At 46.2% G+C, this 25,489-nt stretch overlaps 1 protein-coding gene and 1 long non-coding RNA gene across 2 annotated transcripts in view; both read right to left on the bottom strand.

The window, feature by feature from the left end:
- The window catches only part of LOC123750219 (uncharacterized), a 43,001-nt gene extending 30,803 nt beyond the window's left edge, over positions 1 to 12,198 (bottom strand). The window contains exon 1 of the long non-coding RNA XR_011226765.1: positions 12,048 to 12,198. This is a non-coding gene — a long non-coding RNA (uncharacterized lncRNA). The remainder of the gene's footprint in view (positions 1 to 12,047) is intronic.
- A 223-nt stretch (positions 12,199 to 12,421) lies between these two features.
- Positions 12,422 to 25,489, bottom strand: part of LOC138361050 (tripartite motif-containing protein 59-like) — a 62,420-nt gene continuing 49,352 nt past the window's right edge. Inside the window, exon 2 of the mRNA XM_069320525.1 lies at positions 12,422 to 13,465. Within this exon, the coding sequence (XP_069176626.1) occupies positions 12,752 to 13,465 (714 nt within the window). The 3' untranslated portion in view covers positions 12,422 to 12,751. The remainder of the gene's footprint in view (positions 13,466 to 25,489) is intronic.

Below are 25,489 nucleotides of genomic sequence, written 5' to 3' on the forward strand. Positions count from 1 at the left end.
AGAGTGATTGGGAGTAGGAGTAAGAATGAGAATAAGAGTGATTGAGAGTAAGAGTGAGTAAGAGTAAGAATGAGAGTAAGAGTGATTGAGAGTAAGAGTGATTGAGAGTAAGAGTGATTGAGAGTAAGAGTGATTGGGAGTAAGAGTGATTGAGAGTAAGAGTGATTGGGAGTAAGAGTGATTGGGAGTAGGAGTAAGAATGAGAATAAGAGTGATTGAGAGTAAGAGTAAGAGTAAGAATGAGAGTAAGAGTGATTGAGAGTAAGAGTGATTGAGAGTAAGAGTGATTGAGAGTAAGAGTGATTGGGAGTAAGAGTGATTGGGAGTAAGAGTAAGAGTGAGAGTAAGAGTAAGAATGAGAATAAGAGTGATTGAGAGTAAGAGTGATTGGGAGTAAGAGTAAGAGTAAGAATGTGAGTAGGAGTGATTGAGAGTAGGAGTGATTGGGAGTAGGAGTGATTGGGATTAAGAGTGATTGAGAGTAAGAGTAATTGAGAGTAAGAGTAATTGAGAGTAAGAGTATGAGAGTAAGAGTGAGAGAGTGAGTATGAATGGGTAAGGTTGACTGAGAGTGAGTAAGAATGACAGAGTAAGAGTGACAGAGAGTAAGAGTGACAGAGAGTAAGAGTGACAGAGAGTAAGAGTGACAGAGAGTAAGAGTGACAGAGTAAGAGTGACAGAGTAAGAGTGACAGAGAGTAAGAGTGACAGAGTAAGAGTGACAGAGTAAGAGTGATAGAGAGTAAGAGTGACAGAGAGTAAGAGTGACAGAGAGTAAGAGTGACAGAGAGTAAGAGTGACAGAGAGTAAGAGTGACAGAGTAAGAGTAACAGAGTAAGAGTGATAGAGAGTAAGAGTGACAGTGAGTAAGAGTGACAGAGAGTAAGAGTGACAGAGTAAGAGTGACAGAGAGTAAGAGTGACAGAGTGTAAGAGTGACAGAGTAAGAGTGACAGAGTAAGAGTGACAGAGTAAGAGTGACAGAGAGTAAGAGTGACAGAGTAAGAGTGACAGAGAGTAAGAGTGACAGAGTAAGAGAGTGAGAGTGATTATGAGAGAGTTAAGAGTGTGAGGTGTGAGAGGTAGCAGGTCAGGGAGGCAGGATGTGTGGTCACAGGCGAGGCCTAGGCCTCGTGATCTCTAATGTTGGTTTTTATATATATGTTGGATTTTTTTGTCCTGTTTCAAATTATAATTATTTAGCAGGAATGTAATAAGATATTGCACAGTATTAATGTGACAATAATATATGCATTATTTCCTTGATAATCAAACTTGTTGTTCAAAGATAATATACAATCTTTGAAGGAAACATTTTGAGAGCGCGAGCTGGCAACACTGTTCTGGTGGGTGAGAGAGACATATGGTTAGTTGTACTCAGACCTTCAATGGTGAAGGGTGTGTCCCAGCTGGCCGCCACCAGCCGCCACCCGCCGCCACCCGCCACCACCCACCACCCGCCGCCACCCGCCACCCACCACCAGCCGCCACCCACCACCCACCACCAGCCGCCACCCGCCACCACCCACCACCAGCCGCCACCCGCCACCAGCCGCCACCCGCCACCACCCACCACCAGCCGCCACCCACCACCAGCCGCCACCCGCCACCACCCACCACCAGCCGCCACCCGCCACCACCCACCACCAGCCGCCACCCGCCACCACCCACCACCAGCCGCCACCCGCCACCACCCACCACCAGCCGCCACCCGCCACCACCCACCACCAGCCGCCACCGCCACTCACCACCCGCCGCCACCACTCACCACCCGCCACCCACCACCAGCCGCCACCCGCCACCACCCACCACCAGCCGCCACCACCAGCCGCCGCCCGCCACCACCCGCTACCAGCCGCCACCAGCCACCGCCACCCACCACCGCCACTCACCACCCGCCGCCACCACCCACCACCAGCCGCCACCCGCCACCAGCCACCGCCACCCACCACCGCCACCCGCCGCCACCACCCACCACCAGCCGCCACCCGCCACCACCCACCACCAGCCGCCACCCGCCTCCACCCACCACCAGCCGCCACCCGCCACCAGCCACCGCCACCCACCACCCGCCGCCACCCACCACCAGCCTCCACCCGCCACCACCCACCACCAGCCGCCACCCACCACCAGCCGCCACCCGCCACCACTCGCCACCACCCACCACCAGCCGCCACCCGCCGCCACCCACCACCAGCCGCCACCCGCCACCACCCGCCACCAGCCGCCACCCGCCACCGCCACTCACCACCCGCCGCCACCACCCACCACCAGCTGCCACCCGCCACCAGCCACCGCCACCCACCACCGCCACCCGCCGCCACCACCCACCACCACCAGCCGCCGCCGCCACCACCACCCACCACCACCGCCGCCACCACCCATCACCGCCGCCGCCACCACCACCCACCACCACCGCCGCCGCCACCACCCATCACCGCCGCCGCCACCACCACCTGCCACCAGCCGCCACCACCGCCCGCTATCAGCCGTCACCGCCCGTTGCCACAGTCGCCACCGCAAGCCGCCACCAGCCCCCCCCCACCGCCGATCGTCACCACCCACCACAGCCGCCGCCGCCCGCCACCGCCCGCCACCACCCACCACAGCCGCCGCCACCCACCACCCGCCGCCACCACCCACCACCACCAGCCGCCGCCGCCACCACCCACCACCACCACCAGCCGCCACCACCCACCACCACCACCAGCCGCCGCCGCCACCACCACCCACCACCACCGCCGCCACCACCCACCACCACCAGCCGCCGCCGCCACCACCACCCACCACCACCGCCGCCACCACCACCCACCACCACCACTGCCGCCACCACCACCCACCACCACCGCCGCCACCACCCACCACCGCCAGCCGCCACTACTCATCACAGACGCCGCCACCAGCCACCGCCCGCCACCACTGCCAGACACAGCCGCCAGTGTCCGCCACCGCCGCCACTGTCCGCCACCGCCGTCACTGTCCGCCACCGCCGCCACTGTCCGCCACCGCCACCACTGTCTGCCACCGCCACCACTGTCCGCCCGCCGCCACCACTGTCCGCCCGCCGCCACCACTGTCCGCCCGCCGCCTCCATTGTCCGCCCGCCGCCTCCACTGTCCGCCCGCCGCCTCCATTGTCCGCCCGCCGCCTCCACTGTCCGCCCGCCGCCACCACTGTCCGCCCGCCGCCGCCACTGTCCGCCCGCCGCCACCACTGTCCGCCCGCCGCCACCACTGTCCGCCCGCCGCCACCACTGTCCGCCCGCCGCCGCCACTGTCCGCCCGCCGCCGCCACTGTCCGCCCGCCGCCAAAGCCGCCACGGTCCGCCCGCCGCCACTATCCGCCACAGCCGCCACTGTCCGCCCGCCGCCACTGTCCGCCCGCCGCCACTATCCGCCACCGCCGCCACTGTCCTCCCGCCGCCACTGTCCGCCCGCCGCCGCCCTGTCCGCCCGCCGCCACTATCCGCCACCGCCGCCACTGTCCGCCCGCCGCCACTATCCGCTACCGCCGCCACTGTCCGCCCGACGCCACTGTCCGCCCGACGCCTCTGTCTGCCACCGCCGCCACTTTCCGCCCGCCGCCACTGTCCGCCCGCTGCCACTATCCGCCACCGCCACCACTGTCTGCCACCGCCACCACTGTCTGCCACCGCCACCACTGTCTGCCACCGCCACCACTGTTCGCCCGCCGCCACCACTGTCCGCCCGCCGCCACCACTGTCCGCCCGCCGCCACCACTGTCCGCCCGCCGCCTCCACTGTCCGCCCGCCGCCACCACTGTCCGCCCGCCGCCGCCACTGTCCGCCCGCCGCCGCCACTGTCCGCCCGCCGCCGCCACTGTCCGCCCGCCGCCACCACTGTCCGCCCGCCGCCACTGTCCACCACCGCCGCCAAAGCCGCCACGGTCCGCCCGCCGCCACTATCCGCCACCGCCGCCACTGTCCGCCCGCCGCCACTGTCCGCCCGCCGCCACTGTCCGCCACCGCCGCCACTGTCCGCCCGCCGCCACTATCCGCCACCGCCGCCCGCCGCCACTGTCCGCCCGCCGCCGCCACTGTCCGCCCGCCGCCGCCACTGTCCGCCCGCCGCCACTATCCGCCACCGCCGCCACTCTCCGCCACAGCCGCCACTCTCCGCCGTACAGCCTCCCCTCTCTCCGTTAGTAAATAATTTTAATTGTTAGTAAATAATAAAAGAAATATAAATTATTAGATTTTTTTTACCCTTCAATTGGTTTTAATATTAAAATTGAAAATAATAATATAATATAAAATATAATAAAAATGATAATATAAAATATAATTTAATTTCAAGAAATTTAACTTTACACACAAAGATGTGAAAAGGGTTCAGATTATTGGCTCAAACCTTTCATAAGAGATTCATATTGGTATATGAATGGATTATGAATGACTCATGTTAGGAGTGTAAAGTTGCCACAACATCTCAAATTAGTGTTAGATACATATGTCTTGGTTATAAGTTTTGGAAACCTATTTAAGTCCACACACAATATCGTATCTGATACGATAAAACAAACGTTTCCAATACTTTCAAATACTTTCCAGATATGTTGTGGCAACCTAAAATTGTTTGCTGGGTCTGCTACTGGGATTACAGTACCCTGCCTGTAATCCCAGGCAGGGTACTGCTAACCAGAGCCCAAGCTACCAGTCAGCACTGCTAATGCTGAACCCCCAGGACGTGTCCACTCACGAGGGTGAACCCGGGGGTAACACCAAACAAAAAACCAGCGTTGAATGTAATGAAACGCCATTTTCTGGGTGAGACCCGGAGGCTCCCCGGAGCTGATATGCTAATGTCAGACTTTGGCATCAGTCATGTGTATGGAGTTCTAAGGCCTACCGGGGACCATGGCCAGAACCTGGCCCCCTCAGAGAGGCAAGGGGAGCAATGGCCTATAGAAACCCCCGTGTGGTTGGAAGCATTCTATGTCTGCCATCGACCGGGTCAAGCATCCAGAAAGGTAAGCATTCCAAAACAAACCCCTATTCTGGTGAAAATTGCTACCTAGAGCCGAACTAGTGGACAGAACTCCTCAACAGAAAACAAGCAAACTAGTATGACGTCACACGTCACCGCGCCGCTGTCTGCACAGATCCCCCCTCCCCGGGAGGGGGAAGGGAGAGCCCCAGACCTCCCATGCCGGCTATCCACCCATCAGTTCTGAGTCTGGATGTCAAAACACGCAAAAAAACGCCGACCAGAGGGAGGGAGGGTTGCCATGGAGCCTCCGGGTCTCACCCAGAAAATGGCGTTTCATTACATTCAACGCTGGTTTTTTGGGGGGAGCTGACGGGGCTCCCCGGAGCTAAATACCCACAGAGAAAGGTCAAAGGGACGGAACCAGGAGGCAGACACCACGCACCCCCCACGGAAGCGAGACAACCGGCAGCAAACGCCAACCCAAGGCGCCACAGCCCCAAAAAGTCCTGGGAACAACACGAGAACAGTGAGCAACAAGGCCTCCGTACGAACACCAAAGATCCAGGCCCGAAACACTGCTAAAACACGTCGCCCAGATGGCAGCGAGAGCAGCGAAGCCACGAACTCCACAGACATGAGGGAAGAACACAGGCAGCTGAGCCGCACGAACACAGTTGACAACCCGGGACACCATCACCCACGAACTGGGAAGAACAGAACCGGATCAACGCAAAACGCGCTCCAGACACAGACGCCATGACACGCAAACAACAGCGGAGGGCCGCCACTGAACATAAAACACGACACACCCCCAGGCCCGATCAACGAACAACCAAAACGCTAAAACCGAAGGAGCAAGAAAACTCAGCGACCCGACCCCAAGAGGCAAATGCCAAAAGGAAAAAGAGCCAACGAAAATCAAACTGGAACCGAAGGTGCACTACCAACCGAGGAGAAGACAGAGCACGCTGACCAGAGACCAGGATGGTGCAAATGGCGCACGAACAGGCCGGAGGTGAAACGCCGCACGAGACAGCTTACTAATGGCGCAGAAGCACCACCAAGACCGAAAGCAAACCGAAGCAGCTCCGCCAGCGCCACACGAAAAGAGGCGACAGTATGTGGCAAGACGACGGCCCCCAACCCCAACCAGAAAACCAAGCCGACGCTAACTAGAGTAACCACCTAAGAAGGGACAGGAAAAGGACGGACCACCAAAATACCCCATACTGCCGCCAAGAGAAGTACGCAGGTGGGACACCTACCACGAAGCCACCCGACCACCAACTGGAGGCGAGACTGCGAGGCAGAACATTAGCCGCCCCGACAAGGCCCCTCCGAGCCCAGGAAAAGGTGTAGCCGGAGGAAGATCTCGGGCGCGACCACCAAAACCCAGGCGGTACAAGGAGATGGAACGTCTGCCAAACAGAAAAACTCCCCAAAGCAAGCAAGCCCGCCAGGAGGTCAGAAACGACGGGTCCGACACGAGACATCGCAAGACCCCGAAAAAACCAACCGGCAGGGCAAGCTAGGAAACCAAAGAAGGCGGAAGGGTTGCCACCAAAAACAGTACCCGAATCTAGGGGTACGAGCAACTGCAACAGACCGAGACAAAGAAGCACACCACAGGACACAGGCTGAAAAACGCCCAAGAAGCCAAGAAACACACAAAGAACACCCCCTGCCGCAGAGGTGGAAACAAGGGAACGCACAAGGAAATGAAGCGGTGGAAACCGACCACGTCCCCCAACATAGCAGCAAGTGCAGGCAAAACCGACCAAAGGAGATGCCAGGAAAACGACTGGGGAGAGGCAGGACGAAAGAGCAGAAGGACAAAAAAAAAAACAGGAAAACAACCAGGGGTGGACAATCAGGCAGGGACAGAAAAACCCCACGCACATGAGAGGGCCAAACCAGGGACCCGAAGATCACGAAAAACTACAAGCAAACCCCCATACGCAAACCTTAGGCACAAAACAGCAGCAAAGTGCCACACCACAACCGGACACAGGAACAAGGACACGCCACTACGAAACACGGTACCAATGCTCACGTGCAGTAGCAGCAACAGGCACCACCGCAACATGTAAATAGCAACTCGCTTCTGCAAAGGCATAGAACGGAGCAGGCAGACCCCAGACAGGGCCAACGGAGACACAACAGAACACAGCAGGCCCAGAAACCTGCACACCAGGCGACCGACCGCGGAGAAACCCCGCTCGACACCTGCTGGATGGGGTACTGGGAGCGCATTTACACCCCAAGCCTGGCCCGAGGCCAGGCTAGACTGACCAGAGGGAGGCCCACCAGGTAGCTTCTTGGAGCGGCCCGCATGCCCACATACCCCCCACAACCAGGATGGGCCGGAACTTCTAATCGAAAACAGTCTAGTGTTCCACGGACGTACCAGCAATAAGGCGTATGCTCACAAGTAGGTCGTGTAACAACCGCAGACCTCTGACGGTTATACAGTGTTCCCCAATTGTGCCTATAGCACCACTGCACTCCACTGGTACTATCCCGCAAGTTCTACCAGCTAGGCGGGACCCAAGAGCCAGAGCTCAAACCCTGCAAGCACAGCCAGGAGCCTTACCAGGTGAGTACAGAACCAACACCACAACCCCCACACCTCATAACACGAAAAAAGGTGGGTCCTCTGAATGACTCTAGCATGGGTTGGACATGCACATGAGTGGGACAGGAAGGGTTGAAAAAAGGGACAGTCACTGGTGTGCGAACGGTCTCAGTCGTACAAAATATACCTAAATAAAGACAGGTATATAAACAACACCGCATCCAGCACCCGGCCAAAAGACGCCAGACCGCAGAAACTCACCTGGCGAATGGTGGCACGAACGTGACATGACTCAACCATGCCCAGAAGAACCTGGGAGCACCGCCAGATGAAGACGCTAGAGCTGGACCCGCAGGAGAGCAGGGTAGAGGCAAAGGAGGCGGCCCACACCCATGACACAGGGAAAACCTCAGCGGCCTCCCCACAACTGGAAACCAGGACACCCCTGAAGCGAAGGGGCACATACCGCAGCAAGGGAGAAGAGCGAGAGGCGAAGCACTTGAGCAAAAAAAAAGGCGCCAAACACCAGCACTGAAACACACCGCACAGACCAAAACAAACTCCACAGCGCATGCGCATGACAGGCTGGCCAAACCGCACAACCCTCTCTGCGAGAAGGCGCCAACCAGGACTACTGCACTAGAAAAGTAGCCAAAAGAGGAAGCAGGAACAATAAAACCGGCCAACGAAGCGAAGACAGCCCAAAAAGGTACCCAACCGGGCCACAAGCAGCCCAACAAGGCTACAAGTAGCCCAACAGGGCTACAAGTAGCCCAACAGGGCTACAAGTAGCCCAACAGGGCTACAAGTAGCCCAACAGGGCTACAAGTAGCCCAACAGGGCTACAAGTAGCCCAACAGGGCTACAAGTAGCCCAACAGGGCTACAAGTAGCCCAACCGGCCCACAAGTAGCCCAACCGGGCCAAAAGTAGCCCAAACCGGGCCACTGGCCACAAGCAGCCCAACCGCAAGTAGCCCAAAACAGCGACAAGGACGAGGAGCCGATAGACGTTCCAATAACACGGGAAGTAGCGAAAACCTTCCCGAACCCTCGAGAACACAGAAGCCAACACTAGTCCCGAAGGCACACAAAGTCGCAGGCGCACCTGAGACCAGAAGTCAGGTAGAACCCCAAGAACGGGAGAAACATGATGAAAACACCGTCCCAAAAAGGGTGGGAGGAAACATCCACCCACAGGACGGAACCAACTGACTCAAAGGCCAAGGAACCGAGCCCGGGAAGAGGCCGACACCCAACAGCACGTACAGCGAGTGGGGAGGAAAGACCCCACTCCGCGTAACCACAAGCCCCACCTAGAAGGGGATAAAAAAAAAAAACCACGGGGTCCTACAGGGCCAAGGCCCCCCAAGTCAGCCCCTCCCCAGCCCCGGGAACCTACACGACAGGCTCCGGGGCCGAGCCGTCCCCCCAAAGCCCCGGCCGTACCAAAAAACTGGGGCAGCCACGAAAACACTAAGGAAGGGAGCCCACTGGCAGACTCTTACAACACGGCTGGAGGAACAGGCTCAAATGCCCCCGTCACTACCCCGGAAGGGGAATTCCCCGAGACTGCCGAGTCTCAGCACCATCAAACCCCGCCCCGAACCTACAGACAGTAAGGAACCGGATGTAGGCAGGAAGGGGGATCCAGGGAAAAGACAAGGGGGCGTGGAAGGAACAGAAGCAACCAACACCCCCTAGTCCCAACACGAACCAAAACGGGGCAGCCCCGGGGCTCCCAGGGAGGAAACCACGAGAACGTTGCCACCACCAAGGCTCAAAGTGCAACGCCCCTGCTGCCCGCACCCGCTTAGTCAGCACAACTGGGTAACCGAGCCACAACGAGCAACCAAACTCGCAGGACTCCGGGTCGAAGGTGTCACCGACCCCACAGGCAGCAGACGGAGGCAAAACAGAAAGTCACCCAGAGACATAGGGTGAGAGCAACCCTTAAACTCGCTGGAAACGAGGGGGGGAGGACTCTGAGATCACATGCATCGGACCTGCGTGCCCCCAGGGGTTTCCCAGGGTCCTGAGCGTTTACTATACGAGGAATTACGCTCAGGTAATCCCAGGCAGGGTACTGCTAACCGGCACCCAAAGCTACCAAACAACTTTCAAAGAGCTGAACCCCCCCCCCCCCCCCCGGGACATGTACACTCATGGGAACCTAGCAGGGGGTACCATCAGAAAATACTCAGAACACAAGGGACACAAGGGGCAAGAACGAAGGCAGACCCCCCACCAGGTAGATAAAGAAAAAGAAAACCCCGCAAGAGGACAGCGTACCCAAGTGAAACAGAGCCGGCCGCTATGATTGGTAAAGACAAGCTGCAAAGTACCCTGCGCCCCACCAGTGCAAAAACTGCCCCTTACTCTAAGGCGAACAAGGAAGAAAGAACACCCGAGCACACAAAGAGCGGCCGAAAACCAAGCAGTAAACGGCCTAGCAGGGGCAGGACCCAAGGAACTTGTGGAAGGTCGGGCAGCATGCGCCTAGGGAAGGGAACCCTAGGCGCATGCAGCCCGAATACTGGAGAATCACTCCCGGCTCACGTACCACCAAGAAAACAGACACCACACTCTAGGTACAGTGCTGAAACAACCACTGGAGCCGGAGCACATAACCGGTGCCTATAGCATCAGCCGAAGAACTGATGGGTGGATACCCAGCGTGGGAGGTCTGGGGCTCTCCCTTCCCCCTCCCGGGGAGGGGGGAGCTGTGCAGACAGCGGCGCGGTGACGTGTGACGTCATACTAGTTTGCTTGTTTTCTGTTGAGGAGTTCTATCCACTAGTTCGGCTTTAGGTAGCAATTTTCACCAGAATAGGGGTTTGTTTTTGAATGCTTACCTTTCTGGATGCTTGACCCGGTCGATGGAGACATAGAATGCTTCCAACATATGCAGCAGTTGTGTGGTGCCCATATCTTAAGAAGCACATCAACAAACTGGAAAAGGTGCAAAGACATGCTACTAAGTGGCTCCCAGAACTGAAGGGCAAGAGCTACGAGGAGAGGTTAGAGGCATTAAATATGCCAAAACTAGAAGACAGAAGAAGAAGAGGTGATATGATCACTACATACAAAATAGTAACAGGAATTGATAAAATCGATAGGGAAGATTTCCTGAGACCTGGAACTTTAAGAACAAGAGGTCATAGATATGAACTAGCTAAACACAGATACCGAAGAAATATAAGAAAATTCACTTTCGCAAACAGAGTGCTAGACGGTTGGAACAAGTTAGGTGAGAAGGTGGTGGAGGCCAAGACCGTCAGTAGTTTCAAAGCGTTATATGACAAAGAGTGCTGGGAAGACGGGACACCACGAGCGTAGCTCTCATCCTGTAACTACACTTAGGTAATTACCACACGGGGGTTTCTATAGGCCATTGCTCCCTTTGCCTCTCTGAGGGGGCCAGGTTCTGGCCATGGTCCCCGGTAGGCCTTAGAACTCCATACACATGACTGATGCCAAAGTCTGACATTAGCATATCGGCTCTGGGGAGCCGACAGGGCTCCCCCCAGAAACAACCCTAATATAAAGGAGGAGGCATACCAAGGCAGACCCCCCCCCCACCAGGCTAAAAGAAAAAGAAAAACCTCACAAGAGGACATCATACCAAGATGAAAAAGTGCCGCCCACTGTTATAGGTGAAAACTGGGAAATACAAGGAGGGGCAGATGGAACCAAAGTCGAAGTGACTCCCAATCCACAAGTCCGGGCCACTAAAACCAAAACGGGCCAGTCTTGGGGCATCCAGGGGAGCAACTAACCTATCACATTGCAGCAACCTAAACCTAGCATGCAACGCAGCTGCTGCCTGCACCATCATATCATGATCAGTAGCATGGGTGAACTAGAGAATGTACAAACAACAAACGTCACATGACTCTGGGTCAAAAGAATCACTGACCCTACACGCAGCATCTAAACCGCAGCAACTATCAACCTCACACAAAGCAAGAGGGAACTCAAGGGTCGCATCCATCGGACCTCGGAGCCCCTGCGTGGTTTCCCAGGGCCCTTAGCCTTGGTAACAAGCTAAGGGAAGCCGGGCAGGAATCCTGCAAACTGGCACCCAAAACTACCAAGCAAACTTCTAAAAGCTGAACCCCCAGGACGTGTCCACTCACAGAGGACCCAGCAGGGGATACAACAAAGAACACAGATATGTATATATAGATACCCTGAATATATATAGGGGCAACCAACCAAAGGCAGACCCACCCACCAGGCAGGAAAACAAAAACAAAAGAAAAACCCTACAAGAGGACAACTTATCCAGGCGGAACAGAGCCGGCCGCTATAATAGGTGATAACTAGCTGTGCAGTACCCCACGCTACCAGTGGGGTACGTCATACCAGTGACGAAAACTACCTCCTACCCTGAGGCAAGCAAGGGCAACAAAAGCGCCAGTTGACTCCAAGGGTAGCCAAGTACCGAGCAGTAAAAGACACAGCAGAGGTAGATCCCAAGGTGATTTTTGAAAGGAGGCCATAAGCCCCAAGGGCAGTACTTACAAAGCACCGAGGGAAGGCGACCCTAGGTGCATGCAGCCCAAATACTGAAGAATATTACTCCTGGCTTGCACACCACCCTTAGACACAGACCATGCCACAAGGCACAGAAACTGAGACAAATTCAGGAGCCAGAAGCATAAGACCTCGCCATTATCACATCAGCCAAGAACTGAAGGGTGGATCGCTGGTGTGAGGGTCTGGGACTCCCCCTCCCCCCTCCCAGGGAGGAGGGTGGTAAGGTAGCACAGACAGCAGCGCAGCAACATGATGACGTCATGATCATTTGCTAATTTTCGTTTGGGGAGTTCTGTCCACTCGTTCGGATTTCGGTAGCAATATTTTTACCAGAATAGGGGTTTGTTTTGGGGCACCTACCTCTCTGAGTGTCTGTCCTAGTCGATGGCAGACATAGAATGCTCCCAACCACATGGGAGTTTCTATAGGCCATTGCTCCTTGTGCCTCTCTGAGGGAGCCAAGTTCTGGCATGTGGTCCCCGGTAGGCAAGAACTCCATGCACATCGACTGATTCCAGAAAGCTAATACAGTATATCCATATCAGCCTGGATAGCTTCAGGAAACCAACGGGGCTGCCCCCAGAAAGTTTCCTATATATAAAGTCAACTCTCATCTTGATGTGTCTCCATGTCAAAAGTGTTTATATAGATGAAATACTACACTCAGTTGGGTGAGAACAATGTGACCGTCAGCAGTGTACCTTCACTGAGGTGTGGACAGTCTTGACATTTGGGAAGAGTTCCTGGCACTTCTGGAGCCAATCTTCTACCTTCATGCTGCACTCATCAGCTGTGTCTATGGTTGTGTCAACCTCCTGTGGGGTGTTGACTGTGTCGAGGCTCCCCACCATGACCTGCAGCTGAGTCTTCCCTTCCTCTCCTTGTGTTGTCATATCCACCACACTGGTATCCTCCAGTTCCAAGAGCTTCATTGCTGACTTGTTCTGCTCTACCAGAGCATAGAGTCTGTCCTGGAGCTGCAGGTGGTGAGTCTTCCAGTCCCCCAGCTGCCCCCGGTACTCCCCCAGCTGGGACAGTACCTCTTCACAGCTAGTAATGAGGCTGCTGATGATGCTCTTCTGCTCCTGCACCAGGGAACGTAACTTCTTACTGATGCCTCTGGCGGGACCTTCATAAGGTTTTGCTGGCACTACTTCCTCAGTTGTTAGCTGGATATTTTTGAGTTTCCTAACTAAAGCCTCCACAGCGTAGCTAATTGGGAACTGAGTAGCGGCTGTGGCAGCGTGTTCGGCACGGCAGCTGGGGCAGGTCAGCTGACCATTCTTGATAGCATTGTCAATACACTGGGAGCAGAATGTGTGGCCACACAGCAGTGTACGAGGTCGTAGTTGATTGTCGTCATAATCGTTAAAACACACTGAACATTCCTCTGGCTTGTTATCCTGTGGAAAAGAATATTTGGTTAAACTAGATGTATTTACAACAAAAACTAATATTACAGTACTTTATTTACTAATACAAATTACATAATATTTTTATACATTCTTTGCATTAGCTATTTCAGAGCAGGGTTAATATTACTGACAGATTAACACATTCACAGCAAGGCCAATATTTTTTATAAATATATCCCGGAGTATGGGATAATATATTTAGGTAACATATTGCAGCAGCAGGGCTGTTTGTAAGCCGTACCCGAGAGTACAGACTAACAAATCCCATCCTTACTTTATTATGAATAATGGAAGGAAATGTATGTATCGTATGTGATAATGGGGGAAGGATCAAGTATTCTTAGTCTAAGTTGGACAATAAGTACACTGTGGGTTACATCTTAACACATGGGTTTTATTGAACAACTCTGGATTATTTTACACTTACTATGGGAACACACAATTACGTTACAGGACTGTTGAGATTGAGTGATACTCTTCACCAAACATAACCATGATGGATAAATTGACTATTGGTCTCACACAAATCTGGGCTTAGTTGATTTGGTGGTGATAAGACCACCAAATCTTATCTATTTGATTTATAAACTAAGTACAGTATATATATATATATATATATATATATATATATATATATATATATATATATATATATATATATATATATATATATATATATATATATATATATATTGGTGTATACTGGCAGCAGGTTTTCTTTCAAACATGTTTCATTGAATATGACCGCATATTCTGTATTTATTATTTTCTGGTTTAGGGCTTCTATCCCTCTAACTATTTTCTTAGCATCAGGGCTTAATTGGAATAGGAGTTCTCCAAAACTCATTTTCGTACTTTTAAGGTGAAGAAAAGAAGTGATTTACTATAGAGTGTATTACACTTATTTGTATAATTTGCACGACGTTTCGAACCTCCATGGTTCATTCTCAAGTGAACAGATCTTACAATACTAGTTGATTTTATACCCGCATTAGGTCAGGTGATAATACAATGAAGGTGAAAAACATGGGGGGATACATAAGGGATAAACATAGGGGCTGCAGAAGGCGTATTGGCCCATACAAGGCATCTCCTATCTAAACACAAAGATTAATCCAGTGTAATTGGCCTGTTATGTTGGACATTGTCTTCTGTGTTGGCATCGATATGTTCTTGTCTTGTCCTTACTCTCATGGTGGGTAGAGTAAATAGTTCCGTGATTTGGGTGTTCATGGTAGGTCGCTCTATTCTTATGTGAATTGCCTCAAGAATTTGTAATCTTCTTGAATCTTGGGTTTTGTCTATTATGCAAGTATTCTTGTTCAACATTTCTCTTGTTAGAGTAATGTCATGGGCTTGTCTCATGTGATTCCTAGGGGCACCAGATTGAAGATGGCATGTCAAACGCCTCGTCAGCTTGGTCGACGTCATACCTATGTACTTACATTGAAGGTTACATCCTTCGTGGGGGCAAGTGTACATGTATACAACGCTTGACTGCTGTAGAGGGTTCTCCGTCGGCTTCGGGCTGTTTTTGATAAGGAGTTCGGAAGTCTTCTTGGTTTTGTAGAATATTATCAGGTTTATGTTTTGGTTAGGAGTAGTGCTTTTTACTCCTTTACGGATTATTTCTTTCATTATTCTTTCCTCTTTTATATGTTCACTGTGCATGGTTGATTTGTAATATAATTTTATTGGGGGTGTTGTGGTTTCTGTTCTAGGTTCTGAATTATACCAACGGTCCAAGTGTCTTCTTATAGCAGCGTTTATTTCCGCGTTGCTATATCCGTTGTTCACCAATACCTGAGTTACTCTTTCAAACTCTCTACTCACGTTGCTCCATTCAGAGCAGTGGGTAAGTGCTCGACGAATATAAGCATTGAGAACACTGGCTTTGTATCTTTGGGGGCACTCACTTCTACCGTTCAGGCATAATCCTATGTTGGTGGGCTTGGTATATACGTTGGTGCTTAAAGAGGTTCCTGTTTTTGTTATTAGTACATCCAAGAATGGCAGACTGTTATTTTCACTATTTTCATGTGTAAATCGGAGTACTGACTCTCTCTCTAGGTGTCTTTTTAGGTCAATTAGTTCAGTCGACACAACCATAGGAATGATACTGGACAGAGTATACAGAGACGAGAGCACCCCCAAATTAGACATACCTGAGCCACACTTGAAAAGTCTTCTCGAAGCATGTACAAAGGAAGCCCCTTTCATCAGTCCACAAGGAGACATGTATTTACAAATAGACGGAGTAGCAATGGGCTCCCCCTTAGGAGTTTTATTTGCTAATTTTTATATGGGAACCATCGAAGATAGGGTCTTCAGTAGCAGACAAAAACCAACTGTATACTGCCGTTATGTAGATGACATATTCGTAATAGTAAAAGACTCAGATGAACTAACTGACCTAAAAAGACACCTAGAGAGAGAGTCAGTACTCCGATTTACACATGAAAATAGTGAAAATAACAGTCTGCCATTCTTGGATGTACTAATAACAAAAACAGGAACCTCTTTAAGCACCAACGTATATACCAAGCCCACCAACATAGGATTATGCCTGAACGGTAGAAGTGAGTGCCCCCAAAGATACAAAGCCAGTGTTCTCAATGCTTATATTCGTCGAGCGCTTACCCACTGCTCTGAATGGAGCAACGTGAGTAGAGAGTTTGAAAGAGTAACTCAGGTATTGGTGAACAACGGATATAGCAACGCGTAAATAAACGCTGCTATAAGAAGACACTTGGACCGTTGGTATAATTCAGAACCTAGAACAGAAACCACAACACCCCCAATAAAATTATATTACAAATCAACCATGCACAGTGAACATATAAAAGAGGAAAGAATAATGAAAGAAATAATCCGTAAAGGAGTAAAAAGCACTACTCCTAACCAAAACATAAACCTGATAATATTCTACAAAACCAAGAAGACTTCCGAACTCCTTATCAAAAACAGCCCGAAGCTGATGGAGAACCCTCTACAGCAGTCAAGCGTTGTATACATGTACACTTGCCCCCACGAAGGATGTAACCTTCAATGTAAGTACATAGGTATGACGTCGACCAAGCTGACGAGGCGTTTGACATGCCATCTTCAATCTGGTGCCCCTAGGAATCACATGAGACAAGCCCATGACATTACTCTAACAAGAGAAATGTTGAACAAGAATACTTGCATAATAGACAAAACCCAAGATTCAAGAAGATTACAAATTCTTGAGGCAATTCACATAAGAATAGAGCGACCTACCATGAACACCCAAATCACGGAACTATTTACTCTACCCACCATGAGAGTAAGGACAAGACAAGAACATATCAATGCCAACACAGAAGACAATGTCCAACATAACAGGCCAATTACACTGGATTAATCTTTGTGTTTAGATAGGAGATGCCTCGTATGGGCCAATACGCCTTCTGCAGCCCCTATGTTTATCCCTTATGTATCCCCCCATGTTTTTCACCTTCATTGTATTATCACCTGACCTAATGCGGGTATAAAATCAACTAGTATTGTAAGATCTGTTCACTTGAGAATGAACCATGGAGGTTCGAAACGTCGTACAAATTATACAAATAAGTGTAATACACTCTATAGTAAATCACTTCTTTTCTTCACCTTAAAAGTACGAAAATGAGTTTTGGAGAACTCCTATTCCAATTAAGCCCTGATGCTAAGAAAATAGTTAGAGGGATAGAAGCCCTAAACCAGAAAATAATAAATACAGAATATGCGGTCATATTCAATGAAACATATATATATATATATATATATATATGTCGTACCTAGTAGCCAGAATGCACTTCTCAGCCTACTATGCAAGGCCCGATTTGCCTAATAAGCCAAGTTTTCCTGAATTAATATATTTTCTCCAATTTTTTTCTTATGAAATGATAAAGCTATCCATTTCATTATGTATGAGGTAAATTTTTTTTATTGGAGTTAAAATTAACGTAGATATATGACCGAACCTAACCAACCCTACCTAACCTAACCTAACCTATCTTTATAGGTTAGGTTAGGTTAGGTAGCCGAAAAAGTTAGGTTAGGTTAGGTAGGTTAGTTAGTCGAAAAACAATTAATTCATGAAAACTTGGCTTATTAGGCAAATTGGGCCTTGCATAGTAGGCTGAGAAGTGAGTTCTGGCTACTAGGTACGACATATATATATATATATATATATATATATATATATATATATATATATATATATATATTATATATATATATATATATATATATATATGTCGTACCTAGTAGCCAGAACTCACTTTTCAGCCTACTATTCAAGGCCCGATTTGCCTAATAAGCCTAGTTTTCCTGAATTAATGTATTTACTATAATTTTTTTCTTATGAAATGATAAAGCAACCCTTTTCTCTATGTATGAGGTCAATTTTTTTTTTATTGGAGTTAAAATTAACGTAGATATATGACCGAACCTAACCAACCCTACCTAACCTAACCTAACCTATATTTATAGGTAAGGTTAGGTTAGGTAGCCAAAAAAAGCTAGGTTAGGTTAGGTTAGGTAGGTTAGGTAGACGAAAAAACATTAATTCATGAAAACTTGGCTTATTAGGCAAATCGGGCCTTGAATAGTAGGCTGAGAAGTGCGTTCTGGCTATTAGGTACGACATATATATATATATATATATATATATATATATATATATATATATATATATATATATATATATATATATATATATATATATTTTATATACATCCCTGGTTTTCCTATTCATCTTAAAATATATATATATATATATATATATATATATATATATATATATATATATATATATATATATATATATATATATATATATTTTTTTTTTTAAGATGAATAGGAAAACCAGGGATATACTGAACATCTTGTTTCAGATTCTTTACTTTAAAATGCATAACGTTTCGAATACTTCTCGTATTCATCATCAGATCTAAAAGAAAAAACAGAAATCACAATCAAATAACTGGTAAACAAAGAACTCATACTGAATATAATTGCCTATCAAAGAATGGAAAATGCTTAAAAAACAAAACACTTAAGCGCACTTAAAGTGATCAATACAAATAAAACTTATTAACTGTCACATATATTAAAGCTAATTTAAAAATCCATTAAACTACAAGATAAATTTTATAACTACTAAAACAAACCATTCTATTAAACTTACGTGAAGTGATCAGAAGTGAAACTTGATACCTAACACATAGATACTAAACACTATAACAAATATTTATATAATGACTACATATCTACAAAAAATGTATGTAAAATACAAACAGAATAAACGACAATTATAAAGTACTAACCAAAATCTTATAAAAAACTCAAATATTAAATAAAATTAAATTCCAAAAAATGTATTATATATCCTAAATAAAAGATTATATTAATGTACAATGTCAAGACTTGAAATAAGTAAGAAAGGGCAAAGACATGGTAAACTAAACAAAATTATAATAAAATTAAACTACCAAAATGAACTATAAATCAAATTACAGGGCCTACTGTGCACTATACAGTGTACAATTGAACAGCTGAAAGGTTGCTATTTAACAGAGGCCACAGCTCCTTTATATATAAGGATTCCATTACTCTCAAATCTGACTGGCCATTCATACAAGTGTCCAGAATTTTAAAATCAGATTCCAGCAGAGAATGATCAAACTCGTAACAATGGTTTCTAATCTCCGAAAATGCTGGTTTAGACAATGGTAATCCAATCCTAAAAGATAATCCCCGGTGCTCAAGTATCCTAATCTTAAAGTTCCGAATGGAACTCCCGATATATCCAGCACTACAGCTGGAACAATTATACATATATACGACATTTGAGCACAAGGGGGTAGGCACTTTATCTTTAAATTTAAAATAAGAGCCTATGGTGATTTGTGTTGACAAAAATAAATCTAAAGTCTACTTGAGGATAACACTGCTGCAACAGTCTCCTCAAACGACTCCTTACAGAAAAGCTAATAGTGCCATAAAATGGTAATTTAATATATTTAAGATCCCTTTCCACTGTAGTAATCCTACACGATGGGTGAAACTTCTTATTTAAGAAATTCCTTATAAAGGTATAAACCATATGCAAAGGATAACCATTATTTGAAAAAAAAATTCACAAGAAAATTAATTTCTTGATCAAAGTTATTCCAATTAGAACATAAAACAAAGGCCCTATTCAGTAGAGTGTTAATTGCATTTTTCTTAAAAATATCAGGAACAAAAGAATTAAAATTTAAACCTAAACCAGTAAAGGTTGGTTTCCTAAAAACATTAGTGTTGAACCCATTGAGGTTATTCACTTTTACATCAAGAAACAACAATGAATTATTAACTTCACACTCTGCAGTAAACCGTATATTACTATGTTGTGCATTAAGATACTCTCTAAATTTCTCAATATGACATTGGTCCCTAAACAACAAAAAAGTGTCATCTACATATCTCCTGTACAAGACTGGTTTAAAGGCCGAAGGACAATTATCAAGCCAATTTATTTCGTGAAAACTCAAAAAAGCATTAGCCAGTGCAGGACCTAAAGGAGACCCCATTGCTACTCCATCAATTTGTTTATAATATTTATTATTAAACATAAAGATGGAGTCTTTAACTGCTATTTCTAACAGCCGTGTGAATATTTTACTACAAAATCCAGACACTAAGTTAGTGTCAGCAAATAATTGATTTACACAGATATTAATGGTTTCCAACAGAGGAATATTAGTAAAAAGTGATTCAACATCGAAACTGGCCATTATAGTTGGGAACTCAAAATTTAAAGAGGAAAGTTCTTTTACAAAATCCTGAGAATTTCTCACAGTAAATTCATTATGCGTTAATGGTTCTAATAATGGAACCAGAAACTTTGCCAGTTTATAATTAAAAGTGCCAATCGCTGATAAAATAGGACGAATCGGTATACTGTACCTGTTTTATAAACTTTAGGTAACCCATATAAGATGCCTGGCTTAGAGCCAGTTGCAAGTAATTTAGTATAATCAAAAAGAGAGTCTTTCAGACTTCTTAAAACTCTATTCAGTTTATCCTCACATTTCAAAATATACGAGAAAGGGTCTATATCAACCAACGTAAATTTAGAGGGGTCTTCTAACAACCTGAGAGTCTGAAAGACTCTCTTTTTGATTATACTAAATTACTTGCAACTGGCTCTAAGCCAGGCATCTTATATGGGTTACCTAAAGTTCATAAAACAGGTATACCGATTCGTCCTATTTTATCAGCGATTGGCACTTTTAATTATAAACTGGCAAAGTTTCTGGTTCCATTATTAGAACCATTAATGCATAATGAATTTACTGAGAAATTCTCAGGATTTTGTAAAAGAACTTTCCTCTTTAAATTTTGAGTTCCCAACTATAATAGCCAGTTTCGATGTTGAATCACTTTTTACTAATATTCCTTTGTTGGAAACCATTGATATCTGTGTAAGTCAATTATTTGCTGACACTAACTTAGTGTCTGGATTTTGTAGTAAAATATTCAGACGGCTGTTAGAAATAGCAGTTAAAGACTCCATCTTTATGTTTAATAATATTTATTATAAACAAATTGATGGAGTAGCAATGGGGTCTCCTTTAGGTCCTGCACTGGCTAATGCTTTTTTGAGTTTTCACGAAATAAATTGGCTTGATAATTGTCCTTCGGCCTTTAAACCAGTCTTGTACAGGAGATATGTAGATGACACTTTTTTGTTGTTTAGGGACCAATGTCATATTGAGAAATTTAGAGAGTATCTTAATGCACAACATAGTAATATACGGTTTACTGCAGAGTGTGAAGTTAATAATTCATTGTCGTTTCTTGATGTAAAAGTGAATAACCTCAATGGGTTCAACACTAATGTTTTTAGGAAACCAACCTTTACTGGTTTAGGTTTAAATTTTAATTCTTTTGTTCCTGATATTTTTAAGAAAAATGCAATTAACACTCTACTGAATAGGGCCTTTGTTTTATGTTCTAATTGGAATAACTTTGATCAAGAAATTAATTTTCTTGTGAAATTTTTTTCAATTAATGGTTATCCTTTGCATATGGTTTATACCTTTATAAGGAATTTCTTAAATAAGAAGTTTCATCTATCATGTAGGATTACTACAGTGGAAAGGGATCTTAAATATATTAAATTACCATTTTATGGCACTATTAGCTTTTCTGTAAGGAGTCGTTTGAGGAGACTGTTGCAGCAGTGTTATCCTCAAGTAGACTTTAGATTTATTTTTGTCAACACAAATCACCATAGGCTCTTATTTTAAATTTAAAGATAAAGTGCCTACCCCCTTGTGCTCAAATGTCGTATATATGTATAATTGTTCCAGCTGTAATGCTGGCTATATCGGGAGTTCCATTGGGAACTTTAAGATTGGGATACTTGAGCACCAGGGATTATCTTTTAGGACTGGATTACCATTGTCTAAACCAGCATTTTCGGAGATTAGAAACCATTGTTATGAGTTTGATCATTCTCTGCTGGAATCTGATTTTAAAATTCTGGACACTTGTATGAATGGCCAGTCAGATTTGAGAGTAATGGAATCCTTATATAAAAAGGAGCTGTGGCCTCTGTTAAATAGCAACCTTTCAGCTGTTCAATTGTACACTGTATAGTGCACAGTAGGCCCTGTAATTTGATTTATAGTTCATTTTGGTAGTTTAATTTTATTATAATTCTGTTTAGTTTACCATGTCTTTGCCCTTTCTTACTTATTTCAAGTCTTGACATTGTACATTAATATAATCTTTTATTAATATATATAATACATTTTTTGGTATTTAATTTTATTTAATATTTGAGTTTTTTATAAGATTTTGGTTAGTACTTTATAATTGTCGTTTATTCTGTTTGTATTTTACATACATTTTTTGTAGATTTGTAGTCATTATATAAATATTTGTTATAGTGTTTAGTATCTATGTGTTAGGTATCAAGTTTCACTTCTGATCACTTCACGTAAGTTTAATAGAATGGTTTGTTTTAGTAGTTATAAAATTTATCTTGTAGTTTAATGGATTTTTAAATTAGCTTTAATATATGTGACAGTTAATAAGTTTTATTTGTATTGATCACTTTAAGTGCGCTTAAGTGTTTTGTTTTTTAAGCATTTTCCTTTCTTTGATAGGCAATTATATTCAGTATGAGTTCTTTGTTTACCAGTTATTTGATTGTGATTTCTGTTTTTTCTTATAGATCTGATGATGAATACGAGAAGTATTCGAAACGTTATGCATTTTAAAGTAAAGAATCTGAAACAAGATGTTCAGTATATCCCTGGTTTTCCTATTCATCTTAAAATTAAGATTCCCGAAGGGAACATCGATCATAAATATATATATATATGTATATATATATATAGGGGGGGTACCACCACTGGTGCAATTATAGGGACCCACAGCCTCAGAGAAGGGAACACAGAGCACTCAGGGAAAAACTTGACATTTAACTCTGAATACGAAAGAGTGTTCACTTCTCCTACCACCCCCTTTTTTTTTTTATTATGATGTACACTTTATTATGCAAGGTTATACAGTTACATATCTGATTTTATACAAAAAATGAACATAAAGAGGACACAAGAAAAAGTTCGCTTCCTAGAGGCTGTAGATTTCCTCGAACTCCTCCGACGCCGGGCAGGAACCGAGGATGCAGCGGGCATTTCCCCTCTGGATCGCGACACTGAGGCGCTGAAAGAGAAAACTTGCTGCTCTAGGGTCTCTTGTGGTGTCAATGAGCTTGGAACCAAGATCCTTAAGAAACCTTCTTGCACTCTCACCCCATGGGCCTAGGGTCTCAGACCCTATTGGAACGAAATTGTACCTTTGATCTAATTGCCTGTACTTGACTGACTTTTGTTTTTCTCTGTGTGTCGCTGCGGCTCCTGCCGTGCCGGCAGAGAGGGTGATGTATGTCGTTGCCAGGGTGGATACGCAAGTATAGTCCCATGCTAACTGCCTGCCACCCTTCCACGGACGCAGTGTGATTCCGTCTGGTCGGCCGGCAAAGCTAACAGAGTCACGGTTCAGTAGGTTGCGGGGCTCTCTCTCCGCTGAACACTGAGCAGAGGCAAGGCTTCTTTTAATGATGTCGTTGACTTCGTCGTGTCTAGTGTGCCAACCACCCGATTTTCCACAGTGCAGGCCATGCAATCCATATTCGTCAGCATCTGCCTCGCCGCAAATACACCTGTGAACAGTGTGGATAGGGGCAGCAAGGCGGAGAGCGACTGCAATACGGAGCTCCTGCGGATCAAGACGTGTGCCTGTCGCAGACATAGGGACTGCCAGAAGGAAGTCCCCTGCATGGGGAGCCTGCACAGCTGTGAGGCGTGCACGATCACTGGGGGTTGTTGCTGCCTCCAGCAAAGCTGTGGCTTCTTTGTCTACAATGGGGCTGTCCCAACTGGATTGTTTCTTGGCTTTCGGCATGGCTGGTCTGAGTGCTGGGTCTGTCATGGCACCCCATTTTGTGTCGCATTCCGTGTAGTGGGGGTCCTATATCCCCGCTACATCACTCAGGGTGTCAGGTAGAATTTCCTTAACCAGGTCATCTGATGCTGAGGAGGAAGACAGGAAGGCTGGGACAGCAATTTGGGTGGCGGTGCGGACACCCAAGCCACCGAGCCTGACGGGAAGAGTGGCTTGTTTCCACTGGCATTCGTTGAGGGAGAGATTACAACTTTTTCCAGCATGGTCTTCAGTAGGAGGTCATACTCGTCAAGCTTTGGGTTGTTGTAAGATGGGGCGCACCTCAGAAAGTAGGTTAGCCTCGGAAGGGATAGGCATTTGGTGAGGAGATAAAAAGCATCGTGGGCATCGATGTCACCTATTCTGTCTTCCATCCTCCTAAGGTCTGCGATTTTCTTGTCGAGGATCTCCTCAATGGCGTTAGACCTGAGGGGAGCTCCAAGGAGGGTGCTGTTCTCGGCCCTAATGTGTATATATATATATATATATGTATATATATATATATATATATATATATATATATATATATATATATATATATATATATATATAAATGTCATACCTAGTAGCCAGAACGCACTTCTCAGCCTACTATGCAAGGCCCGATTTGCCTAATAAGCCAAGTTTTCCTGAATTAATATATTTTCTCAAATTTATTTCTTATGAAATGATAAAGCTACCCATTTCATTATGTATGAGGTCAATATTTTTTACTGGAGTTAACGTAGATATGTGACCGAACCTAACCAACCCTACCTAACCTAACCTAACCTATCTTTATAGGTTAGGTTAGGTTAGGTAGCCGAAAAAGTTAGGTTAGGTTAGGTTAGGTAGGTTAGGTTGTCGAAAAACAATTAATTCATGAAAACTTGGCTTATTAGGCAAATCGGGCCTTGCATATTAGGCTGAGAAGTGAGTTCTGGCTACTAGGTACGACATATATATATATATATATATATATATATATATATATATATATATATATATATATATATATATATATATATATATATTTATATATAGTCTAGAATTCTACCCACTTCAAAACTCCGCTCCAATATAGAAGCATCAAGAAATATGGACCAATAGGCTTTCTACAATTACTTCCATTCAATACCCATTGTTTCGTGTTCTGTCTTGTGTTTGAATTTAATACCCATTCAATACCCATTGTTTCGTGTTCTGTCTTGTGTTGGAATTTAATACCCATTGAATACCCATTGTTGAAAGTTCGTTTTTTCACCTCATCCACCTCACCCAAATGTAGATATAAACCTCGAAGATGTGTAAGCTCTATTCAGTTCCAGTTGTGTGTTTGTAAACTAAAGTCTTTGAAAATGTAATAAGTTTTACGAAACGCGCTCAAGTGTCGCGTCAGACTAGAAATAAAAATAAATTTTGGAGAATTGATCTTTGAATTACCATCAACAGTGAAAAGAAACGTAAGAAAGATAGAAAAAATTCGTGTTAGAATTATTAATCTTACTTTTTCGGTCATATTTA

The sequence above is a fragment of the Procambarus clarkii genome, unplaced genomic scaffold (genome assembly GCF_040958095.1).
Source record: "Procambarus clarkii isolate CNS0578487 unplaced genomic scaffold, FALCON_Pclarkii_2.0 HiC_scaffold_155, whole genome shotgun sequence".
Lineage (NCBI taxonomy): Eukaryota > Metazoa > Arthropoda > Malacostraca > Decapoda > Cambaridae > Procambarus > Procambarus clarkii.